Source organism: Haliaeetus albicilla, chromosome 1 (assembly GCF_947461875.1).
Source record: "Haliaeetus albicilla chromosome 1, bHalAlb1.1, whole genome shotgun sequence".
Lineage (NCBI taxonomy): Eukaryota > Metazoa > Chordata > Aves > Accipitriformes > Accipitridae > Haliaeetus > Haliaeetus albicilla.
The window spans coordinates 4,329,119-4,343,511 of NC_091483.1; the positions used below are offsets into that span (position 1 = coordinate 4,329,119).

A 14,393-nucleotide genomic window follows, 5' to 3' on the forward strand; every position below is an offset into this window, starting at 1 on the left:
TTTTTGATTGTATTTTACTTGGTACTAGCTTTCTTCTTCTCACTACTTATAACTAAACATTGCAGCTATTTTTTGGTAACTGGATGAAAATGTTACAATACTCATGTATCTTCTTAAAATTAGTAAATTCTTGCTTTTCAGTCAGAACAAACTCCTGTCAAAGTCAAAAGTAAAAATGAGTTTTCCAAATATGGCCTTTTGCTGACTTCAATTACAGTGCCATACCATAAGAAAAAAATATTCAGTATCAGAATTGCTTTTACCCAAAAGAGAAAAGAGCTCATCTTTGTGGAGAAGATGCACTGAAAAAATCCCCCACAGCTTATCTGGTAAAAGGTTTCTAAGCAGTGACAGCATCTTTCACTTATTGTTCGGAGTCACATTTTTGTGGAAAGATGGGTTGTATTCCTTTTAGTTTTCTTTGTGAGCTTTCCTCATCCATTATGAAGTTGCAGTTAATTTCCAGCAATCTCCTATGTCACATGAAGACTTCTTTATCCATGGTCCTCAGACCACTTTTCATTATTGTTGGGGAAAAGAATAAATGGGAAATGTTGGTCTTCTTGATTTTTCAGTTAAACTCTGTATTGATAAAATAAATGCCATTTAAAACAACCTCTTCTGAAGATCATGCTTAAGGACTGAAATTTCTTCCAGTGCTTAGAATTTGCTCTATTCATAGAAGTGGGCTACTTCTAATACAAGTGACGTGCTCTTGTTGGCTTTGAAATCGTGACCATTGCAGTCAAGGCCAGAAGACTTGGTAGGATGGAACTGACTGATGCACATGCAGTTTTCTTTAGGACACAGATCTCACAAGATGATGATTAGCATGCAGGCACTGATTACAAGGTATTTAGAGAAAAGGAAGGAATCTACAGTGGTTTAAAGAAACTAAATTCTCTGACACCTGATTCCAAGAAGTTAATTCTTATGAGCAACTTTTATGTATACAAAAGCAAACATTGCTAAGTTATTGTTTTGTGCTTCTTTGGCACATGAACGGATACCTGTCGTCAGAATTGTGCAAAAGTGGGCTGGCCTTCAGCTGACAATTTTCTATGCATTAGATAAGGAATAATAGTTGTGGATTCATTCATGCTCTTAAGAGTAGTAGCTGGTAGATTTCCTTGTATCAGAGACCTAAATGATGTCATGCGAAGGGCTGATGGATGGGCAGGTCCCTGCATAATATGCTCAAAGCTGCATTCAAAAATTCTGCTAAAAAGCCGCATAGCTATTACTAGACTCACATTCAGATTGTACATAAAAAAGCTGAAATAAGAGGACAACCAAACAGAACAGAATGAAAGGCTGTCACTGCCCTGCTAGTTTATTAAGTGTTTATATCTGCCTAATGCTAACACAAATACCTGAGAGTATGACACTGTTTCATTGAACAACGGACCCTATTTCCCAAAAAATATGAGCGCTGACTTGATGAAAATGGTGAAGCTATACCAATTTCTGCTCACAAATAAAATTATTAGAAACTAATGACTCAACCTGACTGTGTGACCTCAGAATGTTTTAGCAGAACACCAACAGCAAAGAAAAAGGCCAGCTTTGAAAGAGGCAATAGGCACTACAGGCAAATCTGCTCTAGATCATGTATGGTGTCATTATGCTGTTGTACTCAAGTCCTAGTAGTAGGCTGAGTAAATACAAGGCAATGAGGACTACAACCTTATAAGGAAACACTTAACATTAAATATGACACTACACCAAATTTTGGGAAAAAAGTTAATTGATTCTTTAGATATCATGGCAAATTTGAAAAAAAAAGCAGAAGTTGATGTGGTGTCAGTGAAAAATGGTAAAGAGATTGTACCACCTGGGATATCAAGAGGTTAGAAAGTTCAGGCTCAGCATTTCTGCTGAACACCGACTTCAGAATTCTTGCTCAGTACCTCATTCACGAGACAATTACTAAACTTGACAAGGGCAAAGCAGAGAGGGCTTTAGAGAAACTTGTCTAAGAAATCTGTAACAACGCTTACTTACACAAAGAAATACATGACTGGTCTATTTAGACTTCTCCATTTCAAGAACAGAAAGATCAGTTCTCATCTTACTGTTCTGTTATCTCTACTGAGAGACTACAATATACACATCTATATGTCCTGTGCTGAGGGCTGAAAGAACCCTTTCCTGCTTCTGTAGTTGGCCTTGGTCTAAATGTAAGCTCGGACAAAGACTAAGTCAGAGTCAGCTCTGGGAAAAAGTTGTATCTCCACAACCATAAAAGAAATTGAACTGATTGTTAGTTGTGAATACACTTGCCTTGAAAGGATCCTAGCCAATTAATGGACTAATGAGGAGAGACCTGGTATCTAATTACCATTTGGTAAGCTCATTACATGCCAGCATTAAACTACACTATCAGACTGAAGGTCAGAGAGATTTATCTGGCAGACAGAATGCAAATCTAAGAGTCAAGCAACTACACCAATGGGTAGTTCTGAGTATTCAAGACTTAACTGTGAGAACCTGGCACGGGTGAGCGGGGCATGTAGCGCAGAGGTACAGATAGCCAAACGGGTGCTGTAGAGTGAGTACCTGTCAAAAGGATGTCCCTGGCCTGTACAGGTTGACCACTGGGAGCTTTATGCACCAGTGCTGTGTTATGATGAAGGTAATTAGGCACACGTCTAGCAGACAAATTGTATCTGCATGTTAGGGAAGTGGATATGGCAGGAGGAATGAGAGAAGCAGCAAAATGGTCTTCCATCAACATGAAAACATTGATGATGTGAAGAACTGGCTCATTGTACTTCAGCTGTCTCCATCAGTGTGGACCTGCTATACCTCGCTCGCATGTCATCTTCTCTGACTTCCAAAGTCTCCACAGCAAATAGTCAGCTTTCTCATTTCCAGTCATTCAGCTGGCATCTCTCTATTGGTAATAACTGGCTGATTCACCACACTTTGTAATAAGAATCTGCTACAACAATTATAACTCTGTAAAAACTAAGTGACTTAAAAAGAAATTGGATCTGATGTATCTGCACTAAGACCATATAACAGTGTTCGCCCTGTTAATTTTATGGATGAATACAAAGGTAAAGGCAAGAAAACTATTTTCCCTTAAACTGGGGGAAAAAAAGAAACAAAACAAAATATCAATAATCTTTTATTGCTGCTCCCCAGCCACTACAGCATGTTACTGCTTTTCATCTTATGGTGCTTTATACTGCAGCACTTTCTGAAAGTAAGAGAAATCAAGAATGACCTTCTGGGAGTAGCTATGTCTGGTGATTCCCCAGTAGCCATAGTGAACATGGCAGTGGCGATACATACTTTTTTAGCACCACTTACTATGGAGAGACTAACGTTCTCCTAATCACCTGATCTTTGAAAATATTTTGAGAGGCTTTCCCTGCCCCCCTTTTACCTGATCACTATTTCTAAATCCTATTTGAAGGAAAAAATGCCTCTCCCTGATACTACCATTTTTCTCTTAAGAAATGAGATTTCCAACAGGAACATAATTTTTGCCTCCATATATCCAACTAACAACCATTACTGTCCCAACTTCAAAGGCATGTGTAATGAGAAATACATATTTTGTTACTGTTTTGCATATATTAATACATGGATATTTACAAGAAAGCCTCACAAAAGTCAGTGCACTTAACGATATTCTGTAGTAAGATTGTTATTCACTTGCATTTATTTATCATTTTAGAAGGACACTGAAGGTTACATTTTTATCTCACTCTACATATAAACAGTTACCATTACCAACAGTAATGTCATTTTTGTATTGTTCACAATATATAAACTTTTAAATTTATACTAATAACCCATCTTACCAATCAATCCCCCTGTGGTAGTTATTTCTATTAAAGAACTGTACCTCCTCAAAGGTTTTTGGGCTGGGGGAGTTACTAATGATGGAAGGATGCATGATCAGGAACAAATACAAGGCTGTGGTACCTGCAAATAGGATAAAAGTACAAGATTAAAAAAAAAGATATATACACACATTTGGGGGGGGGGGGGGTGTGTCTACCCACAGATGAACTACGCCAGCTGTATTCCATTTCGTTTCAGTGAGGGAATGCCAATTTATGTCTCCTAAGAATCTTACTTTCTGGGCTTTTAAATTGAAGACAGTTAAAGAAATATAAATAGTTAACACAGAAACTGGAGTGCCAATGCTGAAATCTGCTTTTCACACTTTTAATAACTGTGTTTTAAAAATAATTATTGGTTTTTATGAGACTGTCACAAAAAAAATTAAAAAACTTGCACTCAGTAGCTATGGGGGATTGGTGAAGATAAAAGGAAGCACATATGCAATTTTCTGATTACAGAGGAGAAAATTAACCATTAAGTAAAGATATAAACTACTGCAACCTTGCATTTTAAACTGTCCATTAGGAACTTCTTGATTTGAAATAAATGCCATGAAATAACAAGTTTCTATAAACAAGACGCAGGACAGATGAGAACTTGCAGTTAAGAATCTACACCATTTGAAAAACAGCTGTTCTTTCCTCCTTCTGCTTTGCCAAGATCTTGTCTATCTTGTTGACCTCTTTATCAAAATGTTACTCATTTTGACATAAAGCCAAAAAAATCTGACACATGCCTGAACCCTGCATTTTCAATATGCGTACTGTCTGTTGTTCTAACTTACATTATTAAACTATATTTGGATGGTATCTGAAAATAAAAAAATGCTGTTAGATGATCAAGATCCCTACAGAGCAGTCTGAGTAAAAAGTGATTAATCGGTATAATTATTTGAACTTGCATGTAGCCTATCTTGTTGAAATACAATAAAATCTCACCAGTTTTTTGGGGTCCTACAACCAAGAATTTTGGTAATCGATCACAGGTTTTTTCTTTAGACCAGATATCTCTGTGCCGTTTGTCATCACAGGGATTCTAAAACAGAGAAGAACAACTAAGAATTTCATTGGTAATCGCACCTGATAAGGTTCTCAAATTATGTTTATATAAATTCCCAATTTTTCACCAATGTACAGATATTCTTACCAGAAACTATTATTTCCCCTTATGACAGAAAACCATGTTATGCATTAAAGAACTATTTCAGTGATTCAGAAAAGTATTTGCAATGTAACCAGGGCAGAAACTGTACCTCTTAAGTGTTTGGGGTTTTTTTTGATGAGGCAAGTATGTTGAAGAAATATGGTTTTCATTCTACATATATAGAGTTGCCCCAGCTGTCTAACAGACCCTGAGACAAGATAATTTCTCCTATGAAATGTCAATATGTTCAGCAGAATTATGCCAAAGACAAATTTGATCCCACATACTTAAGATGTGGGAATAATTCAAAATCAATTGATCAATTACATACAAGTTAGGAAGACTTGAAATTGCTAATGAGTTATCTAATTACTGACTTTTTCTTTTACATTACTGTAACAGCTACCACCCTATACATGCTGTATTTTTTAAACTAAAAGTGTAAATTAATTACAATTTAAGGCTTTCCATTCATAAATACATATTCTGATCCTCTAATTCAAATCAGTACATAATATTGAATCTTGTTTTTTCATTTGCTGCTTTACAGCTGAAACAGTTTAAATCTGTTTTAGAAATGCTACTTGCAAACAGTTTTTGACATTGTTGTTTGGCAGTACTGCACTGAGATGAAAGGAATTACCAATCTTTTAGACTTAAAAAAATATAACTGTATTCAGATTCACATGCATTATAGACAAAAGACACCACATTCAGTATATGGTAGCCACTGCAACTTACCTATGTCTTTTCTAAGTAATCCTAATTTTTCAAGTCATTTGGCTACAGGCTAATTTCCATTTTTAAAATTCATTCTCTCCTAACATTATGCAAAGTTCTTGACATTTTTCCCCTCCTTCAATGTTTTATTCAATAACAGCATGAATTTCAAGATGTATAATTAAGTCCAAATTTGCAGTTTCATACTCAGTTTCTAAGTTGGCAATTCAGTATCCAATGCTAGAAAACATTTGAGTATGCAAGCTTAAATACATTTTTATGTTTGATTTAGTAAAGTTTGCTCCTTATAATATTTCTACCAAGTCACTTCAACAGGATGATATTTGGGCTACATATTATCACTGTTGGGACACATGTACCTACAGCACTCAGACGTTCCACTGAATTGGTCACCAAGCATGTGCAAAAGAACATGACACATTCACCGCTTGGTGCACTAGTTTCTCTTGAGGGACTGTGCTCTTAGTGCTGGGTGATGGGCTGAAGATGTGTCAACTGCAAGGTCAGTGCAGGCTTCAGCCTTAGCAGGTCTTCACATTTCTTTTCAATTTGCTCACTTACGAGAGTGGGATAATCAAGCAGCAGCGTTGATAACATCAATGTATTAAGTGCTGGTAAACTTCTTGCTTGGGCAGTTCTCAGCCCTTTGTGAATCACTTTCTAATCTATCTAAATCTATTTCTATTTGGCTAGTCCGTTTTAGCGTTAAAGTATCCTTGGTCTTAACGCTCTTTTCTCTTTTTGGATGCCCCCTTCTCCTCACGCACTTGGAGGAAAGTTCATTTCTTTAATGGCCAATTGCTAAAATATGCATCTACATGTCTCTGTCAAATGCTTCATTCCTGTTAATTCCAAAAAGAGAACAGAAATAACATAATGCCTTTCCTGCACTTGCCACATTTCTAAAAGCAAGTAAAGTCACAAATAAAATGAATTAAAGATAATTTTAATTACAGATCTTAATATGTATTAATTTCACAACCTTTCAATGGAGATTTTAAGCAACAGGGAAAACAATCATGTACACTGAACCTTCAGTAAGCTGTTTTATGGAACCAACTAGTAAATCTAAAAATATTACTGCTTTTCTCTACAAGAAGCTGAAACAAAGAACTCCACAAAAGCCACCATCAAGATGATTTTTTTTCTGATCTCTTCATCAGCAGGCCTGCCTACCTGCCAGAGAGGGTCCTTTTGCTCAGGGAATAGCTCAAAATACTTGTGAGCCAGCTGAACCGGAGGAAGAGTTTGCAGTTTCAGGTTTGTCCAGGTATGAACAAAGTTGGCCAGATTCACAAAGGTGTATAACCCCAGGCGGTCGTTTCCATAATTAGACAAATGGGTCATGAAGATGCTAATCTTAGAAAACAAAATAAAGAAAGCGGACATTAACTCTTTGTATCACTAGATGGCAGTGTAACCACAGATAATATAAATTTAATTTGCATTTTGCTCTTATTTAGAGCTGCAAGACTTTGATCACATTTGCATAGATGTTACTGTCCTTGCTCTTCGTTGAATTACATCCTCCTTCTCAAGTCAACTCAACGCAACGAAGAAAATTGTGGAATAGGTACTATGAACTCTGTGTGAACTAGGATATGCAATCCTGCCCTGGGGTTGTACAATATTTACATAATCTTTATGTAAATTTACTTAATGGAGAATACAGCAAAACTAACCCAGTTTTACCCACAGTTTTACTTCAAGTGGAATACAAATACAATATTAAAAATGTGAATTCTGTTTTTGTGAAAGAGTAAAGAAGTCAGAGACCAAGAAGATAGCTGACCTGTCTTGCTGTGATTTAAATCTTGTTGCTCCAACTGCAAGTTTTATAGGATAAGTAGCTCATCTCTTATACAAAGCTATTCTGCAAGCACTGGGCAGGTAGTCAAATCACACGCAGAAACAAACAAAATCTGAAACCTGATTGAGTACTTTCAAATAATTGCGCATAAAATACTCCCAAATAAAACAAAAATAGCTCAATATCCCATCAGTTGTAAGGCTGCTTGTATTTTGCTCTTCCAACACCCTACTGTGAAATTGCTACTCAGATAAATCCCCCCTGCTACATCCCTTGCTCCAGCTGCACTCTCACACTCCCAATGGAAGCAGTGTTTGCTGTGAAGGTTTCTCATGGGAAGGGCATGTTCGGATGCATATAAACCATGCTGATGAGTGGAGCAGTAACACACAGACTGCAAGGATGGTCTCTCGGGGACTAAGGAAGGGCTGAAGACTGAAACCTCCGTTTTGCAAAATTATCCATTTTCAAAGTAGTTTTTCACTGACGAAGCAGTCTGTTCTTACACTCAAATCTGCAAACCCTTGCCTCTCTAGCAGTGATTTTTTTTGGAAAGTGTTTTTTTTTAAAACAGGAGAACTCTCCCAAGATAAATTCTCCAGACCAATTTCCATCAAAAAATTAGAAACATGACTCTCTTTATAAATAAATCTGCTAATGCCATGAATGGGTGATTTCTATTTAAAGTAAAACTTGATGTAAGCCACTTTAAAAAGAAAAAGGCTTATCATGGCCATAATTCTGAAATTAGTTCAGAAACTGAAGTCAGTCTTTCATAAAGGAATTCCAGCCTTCAATTTAAAAAAGGAAAAAGAAAAGAATGAAAAGCTGGAACCTACAGCTGTATTCTTTTGTTTTAGAGTATTTAAAACACTGGCTTCCTTTGATATAAAATGTTCAAAACTACTGAACATCTATTTTTGAACACCCAACTGCAACACTACAGACTACTTGCACTGAAGGGACACAGAAAATGTGTTTTATTAATAGCGTCATTTGGTGACACCTCTTGGCTTATAAAGTAAGCTGAGGGCTTCAGTTTGTCTGACTCAAATAAAATTAGAAGATATACACCGCCAAGTCATTGGGATACACTCTCTTTTCAGATAGGACTGAGACTGGAAAAAAAAAACCCAAACCCTCCCCTTTAGGCAACCAATAATGAGCATTTTGCCAAATGTATAACCTTTTCAAGTTTCCTTTTTGATTTCAGTTCTCAAAGCAGGAACAGACCAGCCATATGACTATGTTGTTCTCAACAAAGATACAATCAGAGGGTTTCCATAAAAAAGGTTAACTTGTTTTCTTGACAGCCTCTTTCTTTCCTACACATGTGTTGACCTCTGACATTTATAATGTCAGTTCACCTCCTGGCAACTCCTCACCTGCCAACAACTACAGCACTGCCCTGGAAGAAAAACCAAGAGAACTTGAAAAGATTGCTAGTTCGGGGAAAATATCTATTATTCTTTCCCTGAAAGGAATATCACTATAATTTTAAGAATGTCGGAGTGGAGGCTGAAAAATTGATTGGACGTATCATCATAAATAATTTCCAGCTTATGAAACCATCAATGAAGGGAAAAATATATCAGAGACCTTAGTTCCCATCTTACAGGTACTTTTTTATGTCAAGTACTTTATGGTTAATTATTTAGAACAAAAAGAAAGATGATCAAATGCTCATTTAAAACATAAATGACTAAATCTTGTAAAGAAGTGTAACCAAATTGTTCCTTAGTGTAACCAAATATATACTCTAATATACAACTTCATATTGTAGAAAAGGTCTTCTTTACGTCTATGTGGCATCAAAAATACTACAGATCACCTGAGACTATCTTCCAGGAAAATCTGAGCAAAAGTTTTTCCTCTCCTGTCGATACTGTGCAAATTCCTAGTAAAATCACTACCTATGTAAAATTAGCAAACTACAATCCGGTGCTTCATAGAACAACAAAATATTGCTGATCAAGGGCCTAATTCACCTGACCTGACCTGAGAACTACTTTTCCTTGCTTTCAGCTCCAAAAGGTCTTTACAGGCTAAGCTAGCAGCCTGTGTAACTAACAGGAGTGTGATGCTGCAACGGCCACATTTACATTTCCCTGAGAAGGACGGATCTTGGACCCCTTTGCACAACAGGGATCCCTATGAGAGGTGGCTTACAGTATGTGATGCCAACCTGCCAGCCGCTCTCTCCTACTCCAGGGGCGTTCCTGGGAGTTTGTTGACAACAGCTACGCAGCCACAGCGCTGGGAGAGATGCGTAAGCTGATGCTCCGATTTCTCTGGCTACAAGGAGGAAATGATACCCAAGTGCCATTTTGAGGGATTTCACCTTGGCGCTGGCCCAGCTGCAGGGGATGGTGTGTTGCTACCCACTTCCCTGCTTTCCCACCAAGCTGTGCAGAAGGACGGAAACTCGTATCATTACCCTTCCATTTGCAGGTGTGCAGTTTCAGACCAAGACAAAACATAATAATTACTTTTTGCCTTCCATATTGAGTTATGATGCTTTGTTTTGCTCTAGCATATCACATTCTGTTTCATTCAAACAAGTTCTAACTAATGACAACAATTATTCTTTCTGTGCCAACTAATAGTTAGCATGCTATGCTATTAAAAGATTTATTCTCTTAAAACAACAGATCAGGAGATATAAAAGGAATCCTTTGTGGGCATCTCAGAAGACTAGATCTAGTAAATAACACTGCTTGTTCAATAATCTTGCACCTCTGGGAAATGCTGTAAAATATAAATAGAGCTTCATATATTTCTTTTTTCCTTCTTCAAAAGGGAAGTGGCTGTAAATAGATTTATATTTACTCTAACAAGCATTTTAGCCTCCCTTTCAGTTAAAAAAGACCTTATTTGATTTTATTATTGCCAGCCATCTTCTAAAATAATTTCTTTCAGGGCATCTCAGCTTTTTCTTTATCTCAGTGCGAGAAGGATCACCCTTTTTAGCTGTTCCTCATAAACAAACTATCATCTTGGTTGCATGTCAATGCACACTCTCCACAGGATTTAATATCCTCCACGAGGGGACCGAAATGGAACGCAGACAATTTTTAAAATGATCGTTCAGGACTAAATCTGGCCTCTGGGCAGCAGGTCCTTTCTTGCTCCTACCCATCTTTGGATCAGAGTAGCAAAGGTGCTTTACTCTGCCTTCTCACAGAGCCTTATATGCAGCTGTATGACCTGCTCCTTTCAGCTTCTCCTCAGCATTTCTGCACTCTTTCCCCAGAATGAAAGGGCAGAGGGCTATTGCTGTTTTGCTTTCCTTCCCAAGCCCTGATTTTATCTCAGATTCTGATTACTACTGCAGAGATGTAGGGAAATGAGGACAAGAACTCAGGAGAAACAGCTTTTATGTTTTTGAACGCTCATTCTGTGCTGCGTATTTCCTTACTACAACAACATTTCCCAATTAGAGGCAATAGCTTCTAGGTCAACAAATTAGAGTTGAGACCGAGATTGAGGTGCTGCCATTAAATCACATGTATCAGGAAAAGATGAACCAGCATGATCTAATTTATGTATCAAGAACAGAGAAAACAATAGATGCTTGACAAACAACTTACACAAAATGAAAAAAATGCAACAAGTTACCCAGCTTCTAGCGATGGATGTTATTTTTAGCAGGCTGGATATTTAAAAAAAATATTGATCACTACATAATCAACATTATTAGGATGCTGCATCTATTAAAATTATACACAAGGACACTGCTACCTAAGCTTCTACAGTCTTGATAACAGTTGTCATTTTCCTGACAAAAACAGAGGTGTCTGCCTCCCAAAGGAATGACATCACCCTTCATTCCCAAGCATGAGAAGCCCCTCTTATGGCTGCTGGCTTGTGCCACGTTTGCATTCCTGGCTTCTTCCCCCTGGAGTCAAGGGGTGTCTCTTTTTAAAAAGACAGGGATGAGAAGAACCATTCAAGAACCATTCAAGAATAGTGGGAAAGATATTTTTTTTTTTTTCTTACCAAGCTCCCTGTGAAGGTCTGGAAGGGTGAATTATGAAGCTTCTCTACATTGGGACAGAAATTATTTATGGTGAGCAAGACTAGCTGCTAAAATGGAAAGCAGCAGAGTGGATATCTTTGTGCTGGGCAACCTGCAAATATTCCCACTCTCTCCCATATATCCTGATAAGCAAAATGTACCTTGCTTCACATTCAAACTCCATTTTACGCAAACATTTTGCAGATGAATTGGTTGCGCTCACACCTCACTATTCTTCTTCGTCACATTCCTTTTCTGTTTATACCTCCTTAATGGCATCAGGAGGACTTTTTGATTTGGTTTCAGTTACAGTAATAATGCAGGAAAGAAAAGAAGTGGCAATGTCTACAGCAGAGTGGAACAAGCTAAGTACAAAAGCCTCTAGAACAGTAAAAAGCCTGTAGAACAGTAGTCCACTAAGCCAGCAGTCTCCAAACTTTTTTGATCACGCACACTTATCAGTAAAAATTTTTTGAGCATGCATCCCCAGTGTCTGTATATTTATTTATAAATTACACACTTCTAATACTGAAGTTCTAATATTTTCTTCCTACACCCAAATGGATCACCTTACGCACCTCCTGGAGTGCACGTACCCCACTTTGGAGACCACTGCGCTAAGCCATTGAGATCGGACTGTAACCCAAGAGCAGAGAGAAGACTCCCTGTTCAGAGGTTAGCTGTACCCTCTTTGTCAAGCATCAGGGACGTGGAGAGACGACTGAGACTTGCAGTAACACTGATGTTGTTAAACAGATTTATTATTATTTTAAATCTGGAACTAGATGAGCTGGTGTAAGAAAAAATTGGTAATAACCATTTCTTACAGACTGGGCATGTCTTTCCTTTTTTTACCATGTATAAATCTATTGCAGGCAATTCAACATGAATAAATTCATCCTGTTAAGACAGTCATCAAGGTACTTTTGTCGTGGGCACTGCGTAACCCTCCAATCTGTGCAACAACATTAAAAGGCAGCACCGAGGCCTCCCAACTCAATGAAGTTAAGCACAACACTTTAAAATGAAGTTAAATTATGATTGACAATTAATTATGTGATCTCTTCTAGGCACTAGAAGCAGATGCATTACCAATTTAGTATATTGCTGCTATTTTAGCTACTGAACAAATGTTTACAGGCCACAAGAGTATGTCTAACTCTCAGAACGCCTATATTCCAATTAATTTGGCATTGTGCATGCTCTGTTTGCAGTTCTGATATTGTCTCCATGTTACTCAGAACAGTTTTGTTTCAGGTATTCAGAGACTCAGTAACAGCTGGTTTTGCTCCATTAGACTAACAAAGTGATAGAATAATGAATTAGATTGCAGTCTATGCTTGAATATGTATTTTTAATAGTTGAAAGATATTCCTTTTAGACCTGTATGCTACCAGAAAAGCTGTGTTCAATTCCACCACAGAGAGATTCCAGCTTGCAAATCCCTTTTTTGTTCTGAAGCTGTCCTGCTGGTTTCACAGCTGCCATGATCTGTCCACTTGCAAAGACAGCAAGCCACCCAGTTGAATTTGATTTACACAGCAGTGCCTCCTCTATAAATATAATGGAGCCAAGGAAGATTTATAAGATCAAAAAAAATAACGTATTTGGTGTCGTTCTGAATTATTAATCTGACAGTCAGGAAACCTGAGTTTATTTTCAGCTGTTGCACAAACTTTTTTTGCCTTTCTCTGTAAATTGCTCATTACCCTTTGTCTCAATTTCCCAATTGGCAGTACTGTCCAAGCTTCACTAATAGCTGTAAACCACTTGTACAAGGCTTCCCATTTGAGAATTTTGAAGAATCATAGAAGGGTAAAGTTTTCTTATTGCCCACAATTTCAATGCATTTACTGTACACTGTTACAAGGAATCACCTCTAATGAGATAGCTAATCCTGCCTGTTCATTTAGGATTTTTTATATTTTGTCTATTCCACCCACAAAATACCAGACTCTGTCTGGCTTTTATGAGTGGGTTTTGAAGAACAGATAGAAAGGCAAGGAATACTTGTATTTTGCAGTCAACCAAAATGCTCGGCAAAACTGACTTCCTCCACTGCCCCAATTCATGGCAACTCCCCAAACTATTGTGGGAGTTCCCAAGATTTCCTAAAATGGGCATGAGAGGACAGGAAAGAGATCAAACTGTTGCCTCTCTCACTCACCCATGAAGTGGGCCGAGCCTCCTGAATTGAACCGGCCCACCGGAGAGGTCAGGCTGTGCTCCCGATGGCGCTACCGTGGGATGCCTACAATGAACCCCCCACACCAGTGTGCTTCTCAACACTTTTGTCATCTTTCCTGCTTCTCACACTCAGTATGATTAAATAGGAGGTTGTGCAAAGCAGGACAGACAGAAAGGGAAGACTTGAGCCTGAATGCCTTTGTTTTTGTATTTTTCTCTGTAGTCCCAAAGCCTGACTATTCATCTTGTTCAGGGTCACATTAAGATACAGTAGGTTCTGCTGATGCTCATATAAATCCTCTCATTTTCAGTGCTAAAGGAGATAATTTCTCCCTTGCTGCAAGTCAATTAGCTTAATAACAGCTCTACTCACTGTAACTTGGGAGAGGTAAAAATTAGAGAAAAATAATACTTAGAACTGAATGCATACAAAGATTACATTATTTTAAGATCAATCAGACACAGGGCCTAAACCATTAACAGTCTTCCCTCTTGATCAGTACTGCTGTAACCATACGGAGAACACACAGCTGGCTACACATTAGTTTCATTGTTGGGCTGTCAACCATTTGAAGGCTTTCACCAAATTTCTCTCCACAGGGCATTTTCCCTTTTCTTTAGATCTGTAGACAC

The 14,393-nt window shown here is 37.8% G+C and overlaps 1 protein-coding gene across 2 annotated transcripts in view; it reads right to left on the reverse strand.

Moving 5' to 3' along the window:
- Positions 1 to 14,393, reverse strand: part of LOC104316988 (bifunctional heparan sulfate N-deacetylase/N-sulfotransferase 3) — a 205,274-nt gene that overhangs the window by 12,403 nt on the left and 178,478 nt on the right. For both annotated transcript variants that reach the window (XM_069804723.1, XM_069804651.1), the window contains 3 exons: positions 6,922 to 7,104; positions 4,800 to 4,896; positions 3,816 to 3,939 (listed from right to left, as the gene is read on the reverse strand). In XM_069804723.1, coding sequence (XP_069660824.1) covers positions 3,816 to 3,939; positions 4,800 to 4,896; positions 6,922 to 7,104 — 404 coding nt within the window. The remainder of the gene's footprint in view (positions 1 to 3,815; positions 3,940 to 4,799; positions 4,897 to 6,921; positions 7,105 to 14,393) is intronic.